Source organism: Varanus komodoensis, unplaced genomic scaffold, assembly GCF_004798865.1.
Source record: "Varanus komodoensis strain SLA01 unplaced genomic scaffold, ASM479886v1 scaffold26, whole genome shotgun sequence".
NCBI lineage: Eukaryota > Metazoa > Chordata > Lepidosauria > Squamata > Varanidae > Varanus > Varanus komodoensis.
The window spans coordinates 1892583-1915989 of record NW_025335684.1 but is presented as its reverse complement, the minus strand read 5'-3'; the positions used below and the strand labels follow the sequence as shown (position 1 = coordinate 1915989).

The window sequence follows — 23407 nt, the reverse complement described above, 5'->3', positions numbered from 1 at the left end:
CACTGAAGATTGTGTGTAACAAGCTGTTTCTAAAAGAAGTTTATTTTCCTTAAGAGAAAAAGAGAAAAGAAAAAAAAATCAGGTCATTGCATTCAAAACATCAATAAAGATTCAACAATTGTTTTGGACTTCTGTGGAGTCCCCTGGTAACCTGTTTTTCTCCCAGCGCTTCCGGTGGGCCGCCAGCTCCCCCAGTCTGTGAAATGCATTGCGAAGGGGTAGACCCAGGTCTGGTCTCCCTTCCGCCAGTCCGGCCGATTGATGTGCGTTTTAGGCGGGGGGTGCGCCAGGCTTCTGCAAAAGCCCCCCCCCCCCCCCCCCCCGTCGTGGAGGGCAAGGTGGAAATCCGTGCTTCACACAAGGGCACCGTCCCCTCGGCCAGTGCCAGAATCTTTCCCGCTGGGTGGAGGTTTTGAGGGTCGGGACTGGGGGACGTGTTCTTGTGCGAGTGGCTGTGGGTGCATGGGGGGGGGGCTTCTCAGCCCAGGGGTCCCATGGCCTTTCCCCCCAGACTGGTGCCTTGTTTAAGGGTAAGACAAAAGACAGGGAAGCCAGTGGGCGGACAGGGTGGCCCAGGAGAGCCGTCTTGGCCTCGACCTCCACAAAACTTGCGGGATGGAGTCGGGTCGTGTGCCAGGTTCACGTCTCCTCTGGAAACGGAATGAGCGAGCGCACGGCTTCCCAAGGGAAAGCAGGGCCTCTGCTCCCGATGCCGGGACGGCGCTGCACAGGAATTCACCCACGCAGCCTTGGCTAGTGGGAGGCTAGAAATGCCATCCAGCCATCCAAGGCCGCTTGAAGGCCCGGAAGGGCTCGGATGCGTCCCTGCCGCTTCATCTCGGCATCCGCTTAGCGATTTGGACACCACGTTCACACACGCGCTCTGTCGCCATGACACACAGGGATTGCTAATCGCTAGGGATGTGTGGGAATTCCGTTTGGGAACCGAAAACCCGACAGATTTGCTGTTCTTGTCAAGGAACGCGTCAATTCCCCAGCCTAGCTCTTTCCCTGGGGAAGGACCAAAGTGGCGGATGAAACAGACGAGCGATTTGGCAAGTGTGGAACCCCTGCAGGGCCGAGGGGAAGAGTGTGTGGCGAGGGTGGGGCAGGAGGGGAACCTGCCTCCGCAGGACCTGCAGCGGAGGCCGCGATGCGCTGCGCACTTGCGCCCGAGCGGCAGCTTAGAGAAATCGCACAAAGCAGTGACATCCTTCCTGCAGATTTCAGGAATTCCAGCAAGAGCCCCTTCCCCGGGTTGTTGTAGTGGGGATACGACTGAAAGCAGGAGGCGGCGATGCACGGAAGCCACTTCGACTGTCTTGTAAGGAAAAAGGGGGGTATATATCTAATACATACGTGGCAGGGCCCTTTTTTCTGGAATTGGGGAGAAAATTCTGCCGCACTTTGCCACCAGTCGCTGGAAGAGAAATGCTGCGGAGCGTTCCATCAGGCTTCCGCGGAGAGATGGAGAGAAAGGGAACCTTCAGCTCCCCATAACTTTGGGGAAAAGGTGATATATTGCTCCGGTGAGGTGGAGCTTAGCGGAGGAGCGGAAGGTTTCGTTCCAGGGGCCGTTAGGACCCTCGAAAGGGAGCAAGCGCCCACAAGGCCGAACGGGGCTTGTTCTCGCAGTTGTTCTCCCCGGTTGGACTTTCTGTTGGAATAAAATATCCTGTGTTTCGCCACAACTCAGGCGTCCTCCAATTCCCCACAACCTGGAAGTCAAGCCGCTTTCCAGCTCAGTCTGCCCCGTCCCCTTCCTTCGACCAAACACCACGGGACTCCCAAATATAAATAAGTAGGATTTTATTTCATCATCTGTACAAAAAGAGCTCGCACTATGAAAATAACCTTTACATGGAAGAACGGTGGCCAAGCGTCGCGGTGGGAGGGGAAGGGGGTGCAGTCCCTGCGCATGGGCCTCTTCGTGCGCAAGCACGGACACGCTGTGCCCGATTCACTCCCATCCTGTGTGTGTGTGTGTGTTTTTGGGGAGGTACAGCAGCGTTCCCAACGGAGCACGGTGGGCCCATTGCAGGGGGTTGTGGTAGCAAAAGAAACAGGTCCAACCATCCAGACACCTCCCTACAAACCCGGATTTAACGGGCCTCCGCCGCATTCCGCTTCCGGCCCATTCATAAACCAAAACCACACGCGATCACCTGCCTTCTCTCGCCTGGGGCTGGGACCCTTTCCCCAGCAGAGCTCTTGCAAATAACAATCGCCCGACAGACTGACACCCAACAGGCGAAGAAGCACCTGTGCCCTGCCCTGCCCCCTCTCTGCCACCCGACGTGCCTCTGGACACACTAGCCAGAACACCTCCCAGCCAAGGGGAGCATCACCTGTTGGTCTGGTGGGCAGGCATTCAACCGGTTCAGTCCTGCAGGTGGCTGTGTTGCTGGGACCACGTCACTCCAAGGCTGCCACTGCCTCAAGGCAGGATTACGCAGCAGGAGCGTGACCAGACCACAAGCACCCTCGGGCCCTGCCTCCCGTGCCCCCGGTCTTGCTGCGGGGGCCGCCGGGAAAGCACCCCTTGGCCTCCCGCTGCATCGTGCAGGCCCAGGAGGCGCCCGCCCTGGTTTGCTCCGTCAGGACGGCACCGGTTCCGCCCCTGGTGGGGCAAAATGGTCCGCAGCAGCTGGGGGAACAGGCGGGCACCCGCAGTCCCGGGAGCGTCCACCAGGGGTCGCCAGAGCCTTCTACGTGGGCAGGAGCCGGGGTGGGGGGGCAACCACAAGTGTGGGGGGAGGAAGCCGTCAAGCCATCCCCCAGCAGGGGCCTCCACGCCCCCCCGGGGGTTGTCTGCAGCTGTGGGGTGTGGCAGCGGGGCACAGACAAGCCACAGCCAGCTGCCCCTTCCCCCTCAATCCCAGGGATGCTCAGCACAAAGGGTACCCACTTGTATGTGTGCACACACACACACACACACACACACACACACACAGACCCTCCTGGAGTAGCAACGCCCCAGGAGCCTGGCCCGACCCATCACCCCCTGCACCCCCACAGGGCCCCTCCTGCCCGCCTGGCCCATGCCCACCCCGGGGGCACGTCCTGCAGGCACTGGGGAGCCGGCGGAAAAGCCCTGCCGATTCAGCCAGGGGGGCCAGGAAGCTCGTCCGCACGCTTGCCCACATCACCCCGATCGGGGCAGCGCCGCCCCGCCCCGCGGCGCCCCCTAGCTGGAGGCGACGGTGGAGCCACTGCCCAGGCGGACGATCATCTGCTGGCACTCACACAGCGCCCGCTTGTCGCCCAGCTTCTCCAGGGAGCGGGCCGCCTCGGCCAGCATGCCCACGCGCTGGCCCGGCCCCAGCAGGAAGCCCGGGGGCAGGTAGGAGCAGGCCAGCAGGAGCGCCTCCGCTTGCTCCCGCGCCGAAGTGCAGCTCTCCGGCGCGCTGCCTGGAAGGGAACAGCGCGAAACTCAGCCGGGGCAGGGGAGCGGCAGTGCCAGGGGCGGGCAAGGACGGGGCCCGTCGCCACGCACCCTCAGGGCCTGGCGGGGGACCCGCCTGGCTGCCCCGATGCCAGCACCCTGCGCCGGCCGAGCCACCACCGAGCGTGGCGGACGAGGCCCCCCACTCCGCGCCCCAGCGCCGAGGCTGCGCTCCGAAGGCCACCCGCCCCCACGAGCTGTGTCTTTCCCTTCTGTCACTGACCCGTCCCACAGCGGGTGCCGGGAAGCCCCGGATGGAGCGTGAGCGAGAAGCCAACTTGCGTACCTCCCTTGCTGCCGGAAGCCCCCCTCCGGCGCAGGCTCCGGTCGAGGAGCTGGTGGGTCCGCGTGGGGCTGGCTCGCGCCATCAGGCGGGCCGTGGCCTCGTGCAGGAAGACCTGGGAGAGCCCAGAAGTTAGCCTCACACCGCCCCCCCTGCGGAACCGCAGTGCCGGCCCTCCCCGGGGAACTCGCGCCCCCAAGCACAGAACCCGCCTCCAGGGTGAAGCCCGCCAGGGAGGCGGACGCCCGCTGCGGCTCAGGGGTCACAGACGAGCGCCGGGCCGGCTCCTGGCCCCGCGAGAGGGACCTCGGCGCAGTTCCCCGGGGATGTCGGCAGGCCGGCTGAGCCGAGCCCCTGCCGGCGGCTCACCCTGTGCATGGCGGGCTGGTCCGCTTGCGCCAGGCGCCGGAGGCTGCTCAGGTCTTGCTGGAAGCCGCGGAGCTCGAGGGCGGAGGCCTGGTAGGGGGCTCCGGGGGGCGGCGCCGCCTGCATCTGCTGCCGCCATAGCCGGGTGCGGGTGACGAGAAGCAGGTCACACAGGAGGAGCTGCAGGGCCTGGGCGGGAGGAGAGAGAGGGTGGCGGCGGGTGGGTGCAGGGGCCAGGCCTGAGGGGAGGGGCGGGGTGGGGCGGGGAGGCCCCCAGCCCCTGGCTGCCCCCAGAGCGGCGCTGAGAGGGGCCACCTCGAGGCTGCACTGGAGGGGCATTGCACAACTCAGGCACACGTGCAATGCAACTACAATGCACCCCCGCCGCCGCCATGCTCAGCCGGGGTGGCGGCAGCACGTCCGCCGGGGCAGCGAGGCCGGGAAGCGAGGCGCTGCTTGTCTTCCGGCGGCTCCAGGCCAGCCCGCCCCCCCGGACCCCGCCCCGTTCCGCGCAGAGCCAGCCCCCGCACCCATCCCACGCGAGGAGATGCGCCAGCAGGCCCTCCCCAGCCCGGCCCTTCGCAGAGCGGCTCCCACGCCCGAGACGTGGCCCCTGGCGTGGCGGCACTGGCCCCCCCGGCGAGGTGCTTGGCAAGGGCTCTCAAGCGCTCCGGGACGGCTGCCTGGCTGCCACTCGGGGCCGCCGGCCGCCTGGGAAGGCCGTTTTTCGAGGGGACGCACTAAAGCAGGCAAGGAGCTTCCGCAGCACCTGCTCAGCACGGCTCCAGAAGGGAGGGGGAAGGGGATGGAAGCCAGGCAGCCGGGGGGGGGGGGGACCCAGCCCAGAGCCCCACCGCTTTTCTGCAAAGGTGCCCAGGGACAGGGGGAAAGGAAGTACAGGTGAGACGTGGCACTTTGCACAGGCAGCCTCGGGAGCAGGGGGGTTCCAGCTTAACTTCGGCCCTTCCCAGTAACTCCTGGGCCCACCTGGGCCCCTGGCAGCTGCACCCCCCACCTCGTCCAGAATTCACTTCCCCCTCGCACCACAAGGGGCGCCACACGTCAGCTGCACCCACGCGCCAAAGCACCTCCCAGAGCGCCTGCCGGGCTCCCCCGCGACCCCCGTGGAGACTCACTCTGTCGATGGTGCTCGGGGGGGCGCTCCCCCCCAGGCTGTCACGCAAATACTCGCTGGCTTTGTCGCACTGGCCCAGGCTGCAGTCCAGCTTGCCCAGCAGCATCCGTGCAGCCCTGAAGGTGTGCAGCGCCGCCCGGGGGAGAGGGCTCCTGCGGCAGGGAGAAGGGCGGCTTGAGCTGGCGCTCCGGCCCGTCCGTCATTTCGGGAAAACCCGCCTCCCTTTCCCACTGACGGCATCGCTTCAGCAGCTGGGCAGCCAAAGCGCTTTGTGAAGTTTTCCGAGATTAACATCTTACGAGTACAGTATTAACACAATACGCACACATGATGCAGAGAAAGAAACGCACGCATCCCAAAGCAATTTTAAACAAGAAGAAAACTTGGGAGTTCATTGCTTTACTGCGGGGAAGTGGATGGGCTCCACCAGAGAACGGCGAGGAAATTATCAAGGTTCAACGAGCCGTACCGTGAACTTTCCAGCGTGCCAGACTTGGGATAATTTTTTAGAACGATGCCAAGGCCTTACAGCTTTCCACTTCTTAGAAAGAGCACCAGAGAACTCTCTTGAAGCTACTTCCCTTAAGTATATTTCCTAGACAAGAGCTGCTTTTGCAGGGAGAACCAAAACTGTTTGCTTTACCAGCTCATTCGTTTGTTCGTTCTTGCATTCATTCAATTTGTTTGAAAGCTGCTTGCTAGCATCACACTCTCTGGGAGTGCCAAAGCTACAATTAAGGCTTGGGAAGTACGTTATGTCCACAAGTCTGCGTCAGTGCACTGTGAGCCGGAGAGCGGCAGCATGTGGCTCGGTTTCCTAAAGAAATCCCTGCTTTTGTTTGCATTTGTTTTCAAACCGGGTTTCTAAGCCTTAACGTTGTGAAGGAATACTTGAAGACACGCACGCCTGCAAAAGCCCACTGGATTAAGCGCCGGTGCAGAGCTTCCAGCCCGGCCTGGCCCCTTGCCTTTTCCCGGCAGACTGGAGTGTGCAAAATAAGAAATACGAAAAGAAACGTACAGGAGTTGCAGCACGCGGCTTCATGCACGCTAGAAGAGGATTCAGATCCTCCCCATTCCCCCCTGGCAGCAGGGAGCGCCCCGCTCTGCTTACGCCGCCGATCTGCACCTAAAACGGCCTCGTGGGAGGTGCTGCGTCTTTCCGCTCCCCCGTGGTGCACTTACTCAGAGGCCTGGAGGGCCTTCGGCATGGACTCCACCAGCGGGTGCAAGCGCTCCATCGCCTCGGCGTCCCCCTGCAGCCCGTGGATCACCATGGCCACCACGGACGCCCACCAGTGCGCCACCGGGTCGGTGCCTGGGGGGGGAAAGAGGGGCGGTGTCAGGCAGCTCGGCGCACGTCCAGGTGGCCGGCCGGCCCTGCCCACTTGCCCCTGGGGGGGGGGCCCTGCCATTCCGGGGGGGGGGGGCACTTTTCTGTCCAGGACCGCGTCCCCTCAAGGGGAATCTCCTGGCCGCTGTAGATTGAGGAAAAGCGTGTCAAAAGCCTGCGACGGGAGGGCCAAACCAAAAGCGGGCCACCCCGTCTTCCTTCCTTCCTTCCTTCCTTCCTTCCTTCCTTCCTTCCTTCCTTCCTTCCGGCCACGGAAGGAACAGGTCACCCTTGCCAATCGCGTGCAGAGGGCTCTTGCAACGGGGCCATGGGCTGCGGGTTCCTCACCCCTCCCTGGACCCCTGGACGCGGGCGCCCTCTGCACCAGCCAGCCCATGCACCCGCTCCAATTAAGCGGGCAAGAGGACCCCTGCTAGACGGGGCCAGCGCTCCCGCCGTGGCGGGCCAGCAGCCCCGAGACTCCCAGGCCCGCTGCCCTTCCCCAGCACACTGCCCCTGAAGGAGGGGATCCCCTTCGTCGCCCCGGCCACCAGCCATGGCCAAGCCCCCTGAAGTCACAACATTCTCCGGGAACAGAGTCTTTCTGTGGCCCATGCAGAGTCTTTGCCCCTTTTCCTGAGTCCTGGAATTAAGGGGAAGGGAGAAAGAACCTTCCGGGCTGCCATGACTCTCCTGCACCCTTCCTGCTCCCGTGCTCGCTCCCGCCCTGAGCCCTTCGGACTCGCTCTCGGCTCAGCAAGGCCCACCTGTGGCCGCTTCCATGTTGGGGCTGACGGCAGGTGCTGGGCTGGGGACCGCGTCTGCGCAGCTGTTGAGGAAGTGCAGGTACTCGAGTGCGTCTGAAAACTCCCTGCAGCACAAGCGGGAAAAACAGAGGCGTGCTCAGGATGCCGGTTCCAGCTCAGACTTTCAGGCCGGTGTGGGAGGAAGGCTCCCCAAACCCTTTGGTGCGCAGGCTGAATTCGGCTTCAGCGGAACTCTCTCCATTTTCTGACTTATGCCAGGGCTGCAGGTAACCAAGCCCAGAGCTGGCTAAATCCGCTTCATCTGTTCAAGCACCTTTCATTTTGCCATCTGACGGGGTGAGATTCTGTTTCCCAGAAGGCCCCGGAGAGCAAAGCTTAACTGAGGCACGGGTTCCATGGGAGGTGGGGTGGGGGAAGCTTCCGGCACGCTGCCACCAGGTGGAGCTGCCAAGCTCGGCCTGACCGTTTGAAACGGGGGTGCCACCCCTGCGTCTCACTCCACAGTCACAGATCTGGGGGAGACCCTGCAGAGAGGAGACGCGGCACACCGGGTCTGTGGGGCAGCAACGCTCAGACGGGGGCCTGCAGAGCCGGGGGGGAGTGTGGCCGGGTCCCCGCCCCCCGTACCCCTCACTGCGGCTGCCAGATGTTGGGCTCTCCAGCCTGGACACGCAGGACAGGGCTTTCTCCAGCAGATGTTCCCGGAAGAGCTGCGTCACCTGAGCCAGGGGGTCGGCTGAGAACAGAAAGGGGGCCTTGTTAGGGGGCTTGGCCTGCGTGGCCTCGATGGGTCGCAACGGAGCTGTGCCAAATCCATCCCTCCTGGGCTCGAGGGCGTCCTCTTGCGCTGGGCCGGCTCTGGGAGAGCGCCAAGTCGGGAGGAAGTCTGTGCATGCTCAGAGAGCAACGAGCAACCTTCCTACACATTGCAGGATGGCTTCCCCACAGATCTCTAAGCTCGAAGGCCCTCCCAGGCTGCCGAGGAGCCCAGCGGAGAGGTGTCGGAGGGCCAGGAAGCAGAGCGAGTCCATTGCCCTCTGCCGCATGCACTTCCTCGCCCTCTCACCCTCACAGCAACCCCAGGAGGTGGACTCAGCAGCCAGCAAGCCCGCCATGGGTGCTGCGGACGGTCCCCGGCCCCGCCCCCCACGTCTGGCCCCGCCAGGCTCGCCCGCGGCCCCCACCTGGATTGCTGGCGGCGCTGTAGAGGGTCTCCCGGGGGCAGCTCTTCACGGCCCAGTCGCCGTCCACGAAGAACCGGTGGCCCACCGGGTGGCACAGCCACTGCAGCGCGGGCGGAACAGTCCCGCTGTGGGACAGCAGCACCTGCCGGGCGCTGCTCAGGAAGAAGCGCTGTGCCGCGGGAGGGGAGGGGAGGGAGAGGGGGTCAGTCGGGGACGCGGGGGGCCCTGCCCCCTTGCCCCAGCCCCAGCCCCAGCCCCAGCCCCCTTCCGCCAGAGCCGTGCCTGGCTCGCCTGGGTTTCCTCCTGCGCTGGAAGACCCACAGCTTCCCCACTGAGTGTGGGGGCCTGAAGATGAGACGCAAGGGCTGCTCCGGCCCCGCCCTCTCCCCCTGGCCCCGCCCCCTTTGCATTAGCTCCGCCCACAACCACTTGGCTCCACCCGCCACCAGAAAGTGGTCCCCGGGAGCTGCTTCTACATGTAACTCAGCCCAGGGGCTTCAGGAGGCGCAAGCCGGGCCTCGCCACCGGCAGCCCCCCCCCGGGGCGGCCCCCCCACCCGGGGCAGTGGGCTGGAGGCCGTGGAGGGGCACACGGAGAAACCCACCGCCAGGAAGTGGCAGCAGCTGTGCAGGCTGGTCTTGACCCGCAGCGCGGCGGCCACGTAGACCTCGGCCAGCGCTGCCACCGAGATGGCGCTGCCGGCGCACTCGGCCAGGTTCACCGCGCTCAGCGCCATGTTGATGGCCGACAGGCGTCCTGCTCCGTGCTTCCCTGCAGGGGTGGCGGCAGAGGCACCGTGAGTCCAGCCTCAGCCCCAGAATTCGGGGGGGGGGGTGCAGTTCCCAGCCAACATGGCCAGCGGCTGTGCTGGCTGGGGCAGATGGGGGGGGATGCAGCCCAACGCATCTGGGCAGCAGCTGGTGGCCAAGGCCACACTGGGAAACAGACAGAGCCACTCGTCTGCGTTTTTAAAGAGAAGCACGGGCCCAAGTGGGAGACACTGGTGTAAGCTGGGAAAGGCTTCGGGCTCTGGCACAGCCCAGCTGCCCGCCAGATGCTGGGAACTGCAGTCCAGGCCCACTGCACCCTCTTCTTTGGGCTTCTTCAGGTTTTCTGCCCACCGTCCCCTCTCCCCGCAGGCCCCCGCGGACCTACCCGTCATGTGCAGCTGGTGCAGCTGGTGGTACACGAGAGCCGCGTCGCAGGCGCTCTTGCGCACGTCGGCCTTCAGCTCCCGGTCGCGGAAGAAGCCGCCCGCCCGGCCCGCCAGCCAGCGGCCCACCCAGAGCCGCTGCAGCAGGTGCCGGAAGAGGTTCCAGAGGAGGCTGCAGGTCAGGTCCAGGTGGGAGGTGGGCAGCGGGCGGCCCAGCGCTTGGAGCGCCGTCCACAGGTTCTGGGAGGCCTGCGCAAACTCCCCCTGGGGAGGGACAGGGGAGGAAACGCCTGAAGGAGCCAGGACGGAGCGAGGCCAGCCGCGGCTTTATTTTTATTGATACCTATCCTTTAAAAGCTTTGCTAGGCCACCCACGACAAGGCTTGCAAGAAAAAGAAAGGAGAAAACATAAAGCCCCCAAGACAAGGCACTGCATCCAACCTCAATCAGAATAAAACCAATCAAACGTTAAAATCCTGGGAAAATAAAAAGGTTTCACCTGACGCTGAAAAGAACGAAGCGACGGTGCCAGGCGAACCTCCCCGGGGAGCTAATTCCAGAGTCGGGGCGCCACCACCGGAAAGGCCCTGCTCCAGGTAGCCACCCTCCCAGTCTCCTTCACGGAGGCTCCCGGAGAAGGACCTCCGCCTCCGACCTCAAGGGGTGGGAGGGCACCCAGGGAAGGAGGCGCTCCTTCAGAGCTTTCTCTTAGAGCAAACCTCACCAGACACAGAATGCAAAATGTGCTTTGATCAATCCAGGCCACTTTTTATAGCAGAGAAACAGAGCGCATCAGAAGGGGCCTCCCGGGCCATCTAGTCTGACCCCCGGCTCCCGCCGGCTCCGCTCACGACATGCAAAACAAAAGACGCATCTTGCCTGAGAGCAGGATTTCGGGACACAGAAAACTCTGCATGTCCTGGATCTCCAGGGGGGCCCCTGGACAAGCGGGGGACCTAAATCTGCTGAGCCGAGCGGCTGGTGCCAGGGACCCCCCCCGGAGAGGCCCTCTGCGAAAGGCAACCGCCCCCCGCCGGCTTACCCGGGCCAGGTCCAAGTCCGCCTGCTTGCGGTGCCTCCAGAACAGGACGGACGACTGCGAATGGGGCCGTGTCACGGGCTCGCCGTAGATGAAGAGCCGGACGAAGGCCCCCAGCACCACCAGGGCGTTGATCAGCCAGAAGATCGCGGTGGGGAGCAGCCACTGGGACCACGTGGCGGGAGCGTCTGCGGGGAGGGCGCCGGGCGTGAGCTGCCGGGGCCGTGCCGGGCGCGCTTCCCGAGCCCCCACGCCGGGCGCGCGCGGCCTCGCAGGCCCCTCGCACTCACCTCTCGCCTCGCTCTGGGCCATGATGCTGCGCCCGAAGCCGCCGGGGCTGGCCGGGTCGGGGGCGCCGGAGGAGCCGAGCCCCCGCAGCAGGGCGGAGAGCGGGTTGAAGGAGAGGCAGAGGAAGACAAAGGCACACAGCGCCATGCGGGACCGGTCCAGCATCCCCAGGCTGCCCGGGGGCAGCGCCTGGCACGCCTGCTTCCCCTGGAGGAGACCATATATATTAAAACATTTCTATGCCGCCCCATTCACCGAAACCTCGGGGTGGCTCAAGAGACCATATATATATATATATATATATTAAAATATTTCTATGCTGCCCCATTCACCGAAGCCTCGGGGTGGCTCACAACATAAAGTTAAAATACAAAAAATAACAATATAAAATAAGTCGCCCTGGCCAGATAAAATAAGCAAATAATATTAACAATTAAAATGACGCTTAAATAAAAAGGTCTTCGCCTGGCGCCGAAAAACAAATAACGACGGCGCCAGGCGGACCTCTCTGGGGGCCAGGTGGACCTCTCTGGGGAGATCTCAAACTGCAAAGCCGGGGAAGTCCAGGTTCCCACGGGACACCCTGTCATGCTGCAAAGAAACTAACTGCTGGTCCTCGTTGGGAAGGAAACAGGGTGACTGAGAGATCCCGCCCTCACCCCCCCAAAGCCGCACCTTGGCCTCCTCACAGAGGGGGCTGTCGGGCTCCGAGTCGCTTCCGCTGGCCCCGCTGACGGAGAGGGGGCTGCTGAACGAAGGGGAGCCCGCGTCGGATGGGGGCGGTGTCAGGGCCGCCATCAGCTTGATCCCGTCCGCCGGCTCCTCGGCGTTCCCACCGGAGGGGGCTACCAGGTCCTTCAGGGTCTCTGCAAAACACAGGAAAGTTGCAAGGTGGACCGCGGGGGAGGCACCCGGCGCACTCTCCAAACAGCTTCGGGTTGCCCCGATTTGCGTTCCCACTCTTGATGTTCATTTTCCATGAAATGGAAAAATGCAGAAAAGCGTCAGCCAGCCAACGAGAGCTGAGCAAAGCCACGAGTCCTCACGCGTGCACGAACAGCGCTGGAAAAATGGGACGAGCCATTTTTAAAATGTGCCCTCGTTTTCGGTTTGCACAAAACCAGAGAGGGACATCTGGCCCACCTAAAGCAAGCGCACAGGTGAGGTTTTGCCAGCCTTTTCGGCAAAGCAGCTGTCCTCGCCCCCGGGATCGTGCCTGCACCTGCGTGCACGTTTAGTGAGCCGAAGCGACCACGCATCCCTTCCCCGCACGAGTCGGGAGCCGGCTGGCATGAAGAGCAGGACGAAGGCAAGAGCCGGGCTCCTTTCAAGCAAGTGTCTCTGCCCACGTCCACCGATCGCTGGGCAGCAGCGCAAACGGCCAATCCAGGAAGATCCGGCGCTCGCGCACACCATTTGCCGGGGCCGCGGGCGGAAAGGCTGCGGCCAGGCCCCGCAGCCTCCGAGATCTTCCCTCCCGGCTGGCCCAGCCGCGGGTTCCGGAGCTGAGGGGAGCCAAGGGGCGAGACTCACTGTCCTTCTGGGAAGCCATCTTGAGCGCCAGGTTCTCGGCCTTCAGCTTCTGGTTGGCCTGCTTCAGGAAGCGGATGTGGTCGATGGCCTTCCGCAAGATGGCCGACTTGTTCAGCTGCCAAGAGAGGAGAGCCCACGTTTTGGTTTCGGGGTGCAGAGTGGCGTGCCGGTCCCCACAGCGCCGCTTCCACCCATCCTCACCCACGACAGTCCCGATCCGGGGAAGGTTCTTCCGTGCGAGGCCCCTGGCAAGGAGCAGGGAGGTCTACCCCCTCCGAGCCACCCCGAAAGCGCAGTCCCAGGGGGCGCCAAAATCCGTAGCCTGCAGAGCTTCTCCCCCACACAGAAAATGGGGCAGGCTCCCCATGCAGGCAGGAGGTGGCGGCACAAGCCCCTCCCCTCCAGGACTGAGCCCGGGGCCTCGAGGGCCACGCGCACCTTGGCTTCCGTGCCCACCACCAGGACCTTGAGCTCGGAGATCTTGTCGTTGATGGAGGAGCGGTACCGCTTCTCGATGGCGTTGTGCGCCGTGCGCTTCTCGCCCTTGCTCTGGCTGGCCGGCTGCTTGCTGGCGGCCAGGCGGTTGATGGGCAGTTTGTCGGTGTCCACCATCACCGGCACGGTGGCCAGGAACGTCCCGCTGCTCACCAGTGCCTGCGGGGAGGAGAAGGGAGCGCGCTCGCCGCCACATGCAAAGGGGAAGACAAGCCTGGCCTCGTCCGGGCGCAGGGAGGCATGCGGGTGCCTGCACTCTGGGCGCACATCTGTCTCTGCACGCATAGGGACTAGAAACACGCCTCACCACTCTCCTGAAAGCGTGTCTAGGGAAGAGCAGGGCTTTCAAGTTCACAGTGGAAAAGTGTGCCTGAACATGTGAAACTGGGGCTCAGGGATGAAATTGTGCGCGGAGCAAGAGGCCCGTCCTGGAAGGGGCCAGGCTGGCTGGCTTGGCTGCATCGGGGGCTTTGGCGAGCCCCCACCAGGCACAGGAGCTCAGCAGGAACACAGGCGCTCGCCTCGGGGCACGTCCGGCCGAGCGCCCACTAGCCCAGAGCTGCCTCGCCCAACCGGCAGCGCTCCAGGTCTCCGGCAGAGTCCTTCCCATCGCCGGCCACCGGCTCCCTCCCTGCAGAGCTCAGCCCGGGGCTTTCCAAAGCCAAGCGGCTCCCCGGCAAAGCACCGTCCCCCTTGCATGTCAAGCCATGCAGAAGAAGGCAACAACCCAGTGCAGAGACGGACGATGTTGCCCTGCAGCCCCCCAGCCAGACCGGCCCCCTATCCATGCCCCCAGGCAAAGCCCCAAAGCATAGGCAGCAATGTGGAGCCCTATCATCCAGCCAGTTCTGGCAGTTTTCATCTCCATCAAGAGCCGGTTTTCCATAAAGCTTGTGACTCTCCATCAGAGATGTCAGAGAAACCACAAGAAAACCAGACGGCTTTGAATTTCCAAGACTCTGACCCATGGATCCTGACACTGAACAGCTTTTTCCAACTCGCAGGTCCTTTCTGACATTTTCCATCAGTTTCTGCAAATGCAGTGGCAGAAAACAATGAAAAATAACAGCACGCCGACCAAAAACGTCGATTTCCCCCACAGGGCAAGGCATGACAAGACATGCTTGTGGGGGCTTGTGCATCCGGGGGAATTTGCTCACAAACAGGGTTGCGCAAACTTCGATTTTGATTTGCACAAAATCCGTTGCCCGCTCGAGACTGAGCGAAAGCAGGGGGAGCCAGGCACTGTTGCTCAGAGGAGTCCGTTCACCCGCGGCTGCTGTGGGGATGGCTGCCGAACCAGAACCAGACCCAGACCAGAAGGGCGGGCTGAGGACACGCCTGCTAATGCACTGCGCCAGCGCGGCGTCCCTGCGAGCATCAGTTCCACCTCCACACCACATCCAAGCCGGGGGAGCCCCGGGATGCGCGTCTCCTTCCAGAGAGCTGCTTCCTCGAACGGGGAGAACGAAGCCTTACCGGCACCTGCAGGGGCGCGGACTGGATGGCGGCCGTGGTGGCCAGAGAGGTCTTGGCCCTGGAGACGGTCGTCAGCAGCAGGGAGTCAGCCTTGATGAAGTGAGGCTGGAGCAGCACCTGCGCGGCAGGGACGGGGTGAGCCGAAAGGCCGGCCGGAGACCGGCTCGCCAACCGGCAGGCGCCCACCCGCTGCCCCACTCACCGGCACTTGCTGGATCTGCGGCGGGACGACCTGGGGGGCGCCGGGGGCCAGGAGCTGCGGGGGGGCCAGGTCCCGGACAGGGGCCTGCATCGCCACGGGCTGGGGCACGGCGGCGGGGAGGGCTGGCAGTGGCGGCGGCTGCGCCGCTGGCAGGGGTGCTGAGGGAAAACGGAACACGGAAAGGGCAGCGGCGCTGCATTAGGGCTCTTCGAAGGCCGGGGGCGAGACGGCTCCGGGCCCCTCCCTCAGGGGGGCGGCTGTCTCCCCACCACTGCCACCGGCTCCTCTCATTCCCATCTCTGCTTCCCCGGCAAGCAGACAGCCTGGAGGCCACGGCGTCTCCGGCTCCCCCCTCATCTGCGGGACTGGGGCTGGAGGCATGGAACAAGCAGGTGGATCCCAAAGGCTTCCCGTTCCTGCACCTTTCCCTATTCTACAAAATCCCCTTTTCGGTGCCGTGCCGGGAACTGCACCCAGCCAGGTTCCGTGTGCCACAACCTCCAAAGAAACCAAGCCGACAGGTGCGAAAGCTGGAAACGAACGGGAAGGCACCCAGCGGATGCTCATGGCTCCCCGTCCCTTTTGGGAGCACCTCTTCACTTCACGACACCCGAATAGGTTGCCAATTCCGGGATGGCGGGAGAAGCGAGGCGTTTGAAACCCTCAACAGCCATGCGTGTTGAGGCAGGAAAGAACAGCTTCCCATTCCCAGCATGACCACGTCAACCCAGTCTGAACATCTGTGCCCTCGGCGGGCCGTCCCTGCCACAGAGCCCCGGGCACACCTGTGCTCCCACATGCGCTAACTCTGGCCCCTTCCAGGACCCTGCAGGGCCATTTAAAGGAATCGGCCTTTTCCATTCTCCCAGCAGAGGGAGGCCTGAGAGGGGAGGGACTCTGGGTGCCCCCCAACACCCTCAAAGTGACCCACCCCGGGCGAAATACTTCGCTGCCCTTTGCTATGGATGCGGCTGTCTTCAAAGGAGGACTGCCTTTCCCGGTCACACGCCAAGCCCAATCCATCGCAGTGCCTCACCGGAAATCCCATTCTGACTCGGGAAGCCCACCAACGGCTGTGCTGGGAACGGGCTCTGGGGTGTGGGGACAAAGCTCGGCGTGGTCACTCTGCCCGCGAGGAGCTGGCCTTGAGGCTGGGCGACAGTGCTGGCCGCAGACTCTTCTTCCTTGATGTCCATCGGAGTCGGATTGCTGCTCTGGCTGGCCACCGGCAGGGACTGGAAACTGGGTGCGGGTGGCGCCGGCAGCTGGAACACGCCAGAGGGAGGCGGATTGTTTGCCCCCGGGTAGCCACTGAACAAGCTGGGCCCATGCGGGTTGGGATCCGGGGTGAGGCTGGGGCCAAACGGCGCATCCAGCAGGCTGGGGAAGTCCTGCTCCTCATTGGTGATGAACTGGAGCATATCTGCGGAGACACAACGGAGCGGCGGTGAGCGCCACACGGAGCCCCCGACCCCGTGCACAGGGTGCCGCACCTCGCGCTTCCATCTGGGAGCAGGGAATCCAGATCTGGATCCAGGTCCGGTCCTCCAAGTCTGGAGGGCTCAGAGACCTTCCTGGAAGCGCAGTCAGTCCCGGGGAGGGACAGCTGGCACCTCTTCCCGGGGCCTTGTTGTCGGGACACCTTGTTCCCATCGGCCGATCGATTTCCACACGTGGTCCCCAGAGACCACGTGGCAAGCAGACATTCCGCCGGGCTCAGCCACGCTCACGCCAGCTTCTGCGGGCAGCCTCACTTCCACGGGGCGAGCCAGGCCAGCGATGTGACCCGACATGAGCGGCTTCCTGTGCTCTATGAAACGCTGGCATCAAGCGACGGACAGCAACACGCAGCTTTCGGCATGCTTTGCCCATATCCACTCACCTTCCACTTATTTTATTCATTCATGACATTTCTGTACTACTCAATTTTTTAAAGAAACACAGACAGGAGAAAAGCCAGCCGGGCTCCAAAGCGCGAAAAGCAGAAAACATTTAAAAATTAGACGGATTACAAAAACCAGGAAAATAAAGGTTTCCCACTGGCAGCAAAAGACCACAGAGTAGGCACCTGGCAAGCTTCCTCAACCAGGTGTCCCAACTGGGAAGACCTGTGGTCTGTGGCGGCCCCCAGCTTGGTGGAGCACTCCGAGGAAGAGGTCTGAGGATGTTTCATGGGTGAGCCCGTTATACAGACAAGAAACTTGGTTCCAGAAATGTTGGTGATTCTCAATCTGCGATCTCCACCAGGGTGGCTAGAAATTTCTCCAGAAGAACCCACAAACATCGGTGTGACTCCACAAGGATTTGTGAAGGAGCAAGACTGGAACCCCACACACCATGGATTTGGGCATCTCTCCCAAGGCTGAAAAATATGCATTTTGCAAGGCTCCGTTGTCCAATCTACCCAGGAAATTAATCTAATGTGCCTTCTCTGATTCTCTGGGTATGTCCACGCTGCCCAGATAGAGGTGGTCCTCTGTCATACTGATAAACCAACTGATCTCATCCCTTCTGCACATTCAATTTAGGTTCATGAAGTTTGTGAACTCTGCCAAAAGCCGAATCTTGTTTCACTGCAAACGTGCGAACTTTCAAAACCTGCTGCATTTTGCTCCGACGGAAAGCATTCCCCAGATATTCAAAAACGGAATGCCAGCACAACCCACTGCATTTTCCTTCTCTTCAAAGGTTCCCCAGATCGCTGCCAGCCGCCAACTGAGACAGCATTATTTGGAAAACTCAAACCCCTCTTGCAGAGAGAACGTTAGCCAACCTTGAATTCCAACTGACCCATTCGGATCAAGGCCTTAGCCAGGCCTGGCTGCTTACACCCCTTAAAAATCAAAGGGAGTTCGCAATCGGCACCCTCGGGAGCCGGGGCGGAGGCATTCCCAGGAGGGGCACAGAAAGCAGCCAGGTGGGCTGGGAACTGCCTGTCCGGAAATGAAATTGTGCCCTAATGGGGGGAACCCTCAAGGGTGCGGTCCAAGCCAGGGGCCCAAAGGCGCTGCACCACCAGGGGAACCAGCGCTGGCCCTGGAGGGAGGAGGGCTGGCTGGGGATGGGCGGGCGGCTGGCTGACACTCCTGATGCGGGGAAGGCGCAACTCCAGGCGGGAGGGTGTGTTTTGGCTTTGCTGTTGTTGGTTTTTGCTCCCTCCCGGGCACCCTCCCCACCCCCCTCCCAGCAGTCTGCGGGAAAGAGGGTGGAATTGTGAATCGGGATTTAGCATGAGGTGATCCCGCCCGGCCAATCAGGGCCGGCCCAGCTGCTGCAGCCTCCAAGGTGAATGGCGCCCAGGGTTACTGCCGGGCGTCCGAGTTAACCCCTTCCCCGCGGAGGCGCCGGCGGGGTTACTCTAGGTCAGCCGCGCCATTAACCCGCGCAAAGACGCGGCGCGGTTCCCTCCCTCTGCTCCCTGCTGGCTCGTGGCTCGTGGGTCCGCTTTCCCGATGGCTTCGACACGATGCGCAAGGAGCAGCATCCAGTGCTCCAGGTCATCATCTCATCCTTGGCGCAGAGACATTAGAAGCGCCCGTAAACGGTTCTAGCCCGATTACGAGACGAGAGTTCTCTTCTCGGTGGCAAACCTTCACTTTAGGCTTGCACAAGGGTGCCAAATGATCAGGAAAAAGCCACCCTCGTCTGCTCCTCTGCTTTTAATCTCATTGGCTGATACAATCCTGATGCGAAGTGGACTGGCCCCCACAGGGAGCCAAATAACCGGAAAGAAATTCACCTCTTTGGGGTGATCCCAGCTGAGACTTGGGTTCGGTATTATTTATTTATTAAAACATTTCTATGCCGCCCCATTCGCTGAAGCCTCGGGGCAGCTCACAACATAAAATTAAAATACAAGAAATAACAATATAAAAGGAGGCAGCGGTATTCCCGCTGCCTCCTTCCCAGAACTCTACAGGGGGGTCCAGAACGCGGCAACCTCCGCTGTAGCTCTTCTGTGCTTTCCTTCCCAGGAAAAGAAAAAACCTGGGAAGCTTTCGACGCAAGAGCTGCACCGCTCGCTTGGGTGCTCCAGCCGGACACATCCGGGCAGAAAGAACACCTGGGGCGCTGCAGCCCACCAGCAGCCCCTGCAAGTGAAGGCGCTCTTCAGGGCAGAGGTGCAGGGTGGGTTAAAAAGAGGTGGCAACTCCACCCAGGAACTGCAATCCGCTTGGGAAATCGACCAGCATCACAACATGCGGAGCGGGAAGAACAGACAGCAAACCAGACTTCTGTGTAACCAAAACAGGGCGTAAAAGCATTTGCAGCTTCCAGAAATAAATTGTACTGGTGTGGCACCCAAGACGTTGGATTCGGATGCATCTTGGATTTGGAACGGCGATGCTACACTGGTTCCAACACGCCGTCACAAAGGGCAAAGCAACGCAGCCTTCTCCTCCCATCCGGGGGCCTCCCGATGTGCCGGGCTCCAGCATCCATTGTCCTCCATCCAGCCTGGCTGGGATGATGGGAGGTGTAGTCTGGCCCCTCTGGAGGCTGCCAGGATGGGGGAACAAGGCTAGGCGAATGTGCCACAGTTCCTATGTCCGAGAAGAAACCAAACTGGGAACAAGTTAGACCTGTGGTCATGATTAAGAGTCCACTGTAGACGGGTAAACTGGGGTGGGAAATCTCACCCAGAGGCCGGGCCAGGAGGTGCCGCATTTTCCTGGAGAACTACCCAAAGCTGGGAGAAGGAACGCCTGACTCTCACCCAGCTGAATCATAGAATCGTAGCGTTGGAAGGGGCTTCGAAGGCCCTCTGGTCCAAGCCCTTGCGGTTGCAGGACCCCTGCAATGGTGCAACTTGCATCAGGAAAGAAACAAAACAGTCGGCGGTTTCTAAGGAAGGGAAGGCAAAGAAGACAGAAAACGGCCGCACTGCAAGAGGCAGGCGAACAGGCGACAGGAACACAGGCACAGAAAGGGGCGGGGGCACCCAAACAGCCCAGCCATGTGGCTCCAGGCGCTTCCCATCTTGAGACGCGCCCTCTGCCCATGCCAAAGTCCACGCCTGGGACACGAGCAGGTGACTCCCGGTTACCTTCTTGGGATGACAGTGGTGTGGTGTGCTTCCCCGACCGGCCGTTCGCAACATCCACATGCCAAACCCCAGCGGCCTGCACATGGCCCCCGGCAGCCCCCTCTGCGCCTCCCCAGAGGCACACACCCCCTCGGCGGGAGGCGTGGGTTCAGGCTAAACCCACACGCCGCTGAATGAGGGGAGAGAATCCAGGTGCAGCTTCCTCGGGTCACATGTAGGGTGTGAAAGGACCCCCCCCCAACCCGTGTTCTCCCGCAAGGGGAGGCAGCCATCGCTCAGCCTTCTCCTTCAGGGCCTCGTCCAGTCCCCTTGGTGGGCATCTCTCCTACTCGTGAAAGCGAATCCGCAGTTTCACTCTGCCCCGTGCGAAAGGAGGGGCTGTACGGAACACACACAGTGATTCAGCACCGGCCTTCCCCGCAGGACTGTTGTAAAAATGTCAGAGAGGACGCGTGTGACGCTTTGGCACACCCAACATGTATATAACCATTTTAAAAAAAAAAATTAACAGAGCAAAGCGATTGGTCCGAGGTTGGATGCTTGTATGAAGGTAGCCCACAGAGCTCCGGCACCCCAGCAGGGGCTGCTGGCCCCGATCCTCACACTCCACAGACACCACGCTGGGCGGTTGGGCCTGATTCGCAATGCCCTGAAGACACACCATGTGGGACTGCAGTGGGGAGGCGGAACTGGTGTTAAGAGTCGCCATCAGTGGCCAGGGCTCAGGCACGGAGCAGAGGCCCTCCGGGTGCCTGCGCGGAGCCCGGCAGAGGCTCCCGTCCCCCCAGGCGTCCGTCCCGGCAGCTCTCCAGCCTCATCGCCGAGAAGGGGAGCCCATGCCCCCCCCGGCTGCACGCAGCCTGCCCGCAGCAAGAACTGCAGCAAGGCGGGCAGCTCCTCCACTGGCACCCACAAAAAGCCACTGGTTATTTGGGGCCACTGAATATTTGGGAGAGGTGGGAAGACCCCGGTTGGTTCTCTTGAGGTTTTGTCGACGGGGTTGTTCTCCATTATGTCCGGAAGGCCCCAGGGTGGGGGATCATTCCATCACCACCAGGTCTCCTCCCCCAGATCCTGTCCCTGGGAACTGCTTTCCTGCAGGCTATCTTGCGCTACATGATGAAGCAGAAAACAGCACTCTTTTGGGATGCTGCGCGCCCTAAGACTCCGCGAGCACACTATGAAACCTAACATCGACAGGAAACATGGTGGCACTCGATATCACGAGGCACCAAGGGTCTGGGAGCAGACATGGGTCCTGAAGCGGGGTGGGGGGGTGGGTGAGGCCGAGCCCAGCTCCAGGTCAGGATGCATGTGGGAACAAGCCCTCTAACCCCAGCGGGGGCGGGGGGAGGCTGACCTCCCACGCTGCCAGGCATAAACCTACAGCCCTGGGGACATCGCAACAAGACGCACTCCACCTTCTCCGGCTTTACCAGCTTTGTGGTGCCGGGAAGGACCAGTTTATTCTCACGGTAGCGCCATGGATGAGGCGTCCTCTCCTGCCCCGGTCACCTTGCAGCCCTGACGGCCACTTTGATGGAAGGCAGCACCCTGGGTCTGTGGCCCTTTTCACACTGATGTCATTCGGCTCCCAATATGTCGAGCACTTTCATGGCTTCTGCTGCGTGTTGACGCACACCGCTAGCCAACTGGGAAACCCAAGTTGTAAAGCGGGGTACAAGTCTTGCGCCTCAAAATAAAAGGGTGCACAGGATAAAAAGACATTGGCAGATCTCCTCTGCCTTTTCGACCAGCGGAGAAAGCAGAGCTTGAGACTCGGCCCCTCCAAAAAACAGGTATATTTACCTGAGAGCCAGTGTGGCGTAGTGGTTACGAGCATGGGCCTGGGACTCAGGTGGTCCGGGTTCGAGCCCCCGCTCGGCCATGGGGCCCACTGGGTGACTTTGGGCCAGTCACAGACTCTCAGCCCAACCTACCTCACAGGGTTGTTGTTGTGGGGATAAGATGGAGGAGATGTAAGCTCCGTTGAGCCCTTTGTAGGAGAAAGGCAGGATGTAAATTGGAAATTAACTAAATAAATAAAATTTAAAAGGTGCCAGAGTCCGCCCCGCATGTTCTCCTGAGCATCCTAATAGAAGGAAGATGGAGCGATTCTTTTCTCTAAAGGTGTGTGTGTGTGTGCAGCATTGCCAAACCTGGCTCAAGGGCTGGCAGACGAGGTGCTCCTGAAAGGTTTCGGGCTGCAATTCCACCCAGACAAAGAGATCGGAGTGCTGGCCCAAAATATCTGGAAGCAGCCCGAGTGACATTACAGTCACCAAATTTAGGTGTGCGCAGCTGAAACAAGCCTATTCCCATATCCCCCCCGCCCTCCCTCTGCCATTCCCCACTCCCCCATGTCAAATTTTAGGCTGCCCACCGCTTGGGGAGGGGCTTGCTTTGCACACAGTGGGGGCACTTGGGGCCAAACCCAGCCACTGGCGCTGCCACGGCTGCCTCCTGCACGGGCGGGGCACTGCTGGGGGCCGGACGGCGGCAGGAGGCGAGCAGCACCCCCGCCGGGCGCCGGCGGCACCCCGGGCAGGCCTCCGCGGCTCTGCGTAAGGCAGGCGCTGAACTCCTTTCCGCCGGAGCGAATGACCGACAGTAACCCGACCTGTGACGTCAGCCCCTCTCCCCACATGCACACGCGCATACACACACGCGCACGAAGACCCAGGGAAGGGGTGGGCGGGGCCGGAGCACAGAAGTGGTCCCCGGCCGCTTGCCAGGGCTTCGGGAACACGCCAGATTGTCCTCACAACAACAGCCTCGCTCCAGAACTCGCGCTTCTCCGCCGCCTGCCCCCGAATCACCGCGCGCGCATCCCAAAGTTTTGCGCACTGGCAGCAGGGAAGCACATGGCGGGAGGGGAGGGCGGGAGAAGCCCCCACGGCCCCCTCCGGCGACCCGCAAGCCCCTCGCCTTTGGAGAGAGGGCGCCGCCAGCAGCAGGGCGCCCCGAGACGCGCGGAGAGAGTCGCCACAACTTCCACCTCTCCCGCGAAGCGCGTCCTGCCGCCCGACCCGGTGCTTCCAAAACCTGACCCCGCACCCGTTGCCCGCAGCCCGGGCACGGATATTTCCGCCGCCCCTCCCCGGGCCCAGCCAGGCCCCCGTCCCCAGCGTCTCGGGCCAGTTGCTCCGAGATGACCCCGCTCGCGCGTGGGAAGGAGGCGACTGCCCGTGCTTGGCTGCGCGCACGGACCCCGGCAGCGCGAGAGCCAAGGTGCGTGTGGAAATTAAACGCACACGTGTATGTACACACACACACGTGCACACACGCGCGCGCGGTCTTTATGCGTTGCATCGAGAGTGGCCTCCCGCCCCCCCCCTCGCCCCTGTGACAGCCCACGGCAACTCTCTAAGCCACCCGTTCCCTTCGGCGCAAGGAAGCGCCTTCTTTCCCCCGGGCTCCCTCCCCTGCACCCGCGCCGGGGGAAGCGCCGCGCCGCGCCCCCCCCCCCCCGGCCCCCGGGCACCCACCGTCGATGTCGCTCAGGAGCGCCGAGTCGATTTCGCTGGACTCGTGGAGGCTCAGCGAGAGATCCAGGCTGTCAAGGGACGCCTCTTCGAAGGGCCGGCTGCTCATCGCGCCGGTCCCGCCCGGCCGCCTCGGCGGCGGCGCAGCCCCTCTGGAGACCCCCGACCTGTCG

General features: G+C 62.3%; 1 protein-coding gene across 1 annotated transcript; it reads right to left on the bottom strand.

Moving 5' to 3' along the window:
* Positions 1–1792: 1792 nt before the first annotated feature.
* Positions 1793–23394, bottom strand: SREBF1 (sterol regulatory element binding transcription factor 1). Its single transcript, XM_044433420.1, has 19 exons — positions 23238–23394; positions 15739–16125; positions 14703–14860; positions 14501–14617; positions 12965–13180; positions 12527–12641; positions 11669–11859; positions 10996–11200; positions 10709–10893; positions 9669–9930; positions 9118–9284; positions 8514–8682; positions 7957–8065; positions 7330–7433; positions 6415–6547; positions 5231–5381; positions 4098–4283; positions 3732–3843; positions 1793–3411 (listed from the first exon to the last, which is right to left on the bottom strand). Exons 1-19 carry the CDS (start codon positions 23341–23343, stop codon positions 3188–3190), a joined length of 3297 nt encoding a protein of 1098 aa, XP_044289355.1. The 5' UTR covers positions 23344–23394; the 3' UTR covers positions 1793–3187.
* Between the last annotated feature and the right edge of the window lie 13 nt (positions 23395–23407).

Coding starts and splice junctions, on each gene's coding strand:
- SREBF1 (XM_044433420.1), bottom strand. CDS start 23,343: ATGAGCAGCCGGCCCTTCGAAGAGGCGTCCCTTGACAGCCTGGATCTC. Junction 13,181..14,500: donor CCGCGCCCCTGCAGGTGCCG/GTAAGGCTTCGT, acceptor TCCTCCCCGCAG/GCACTGGTGAGCAGCGGGAC. Junction 8,683..9,117: donor GCTGCTGCCACTTCCTGGCG/GTGGGTTTCTCC, acceptor CCCGCGGCACAG/CGCTTCTTCCTGAGCAGCGC.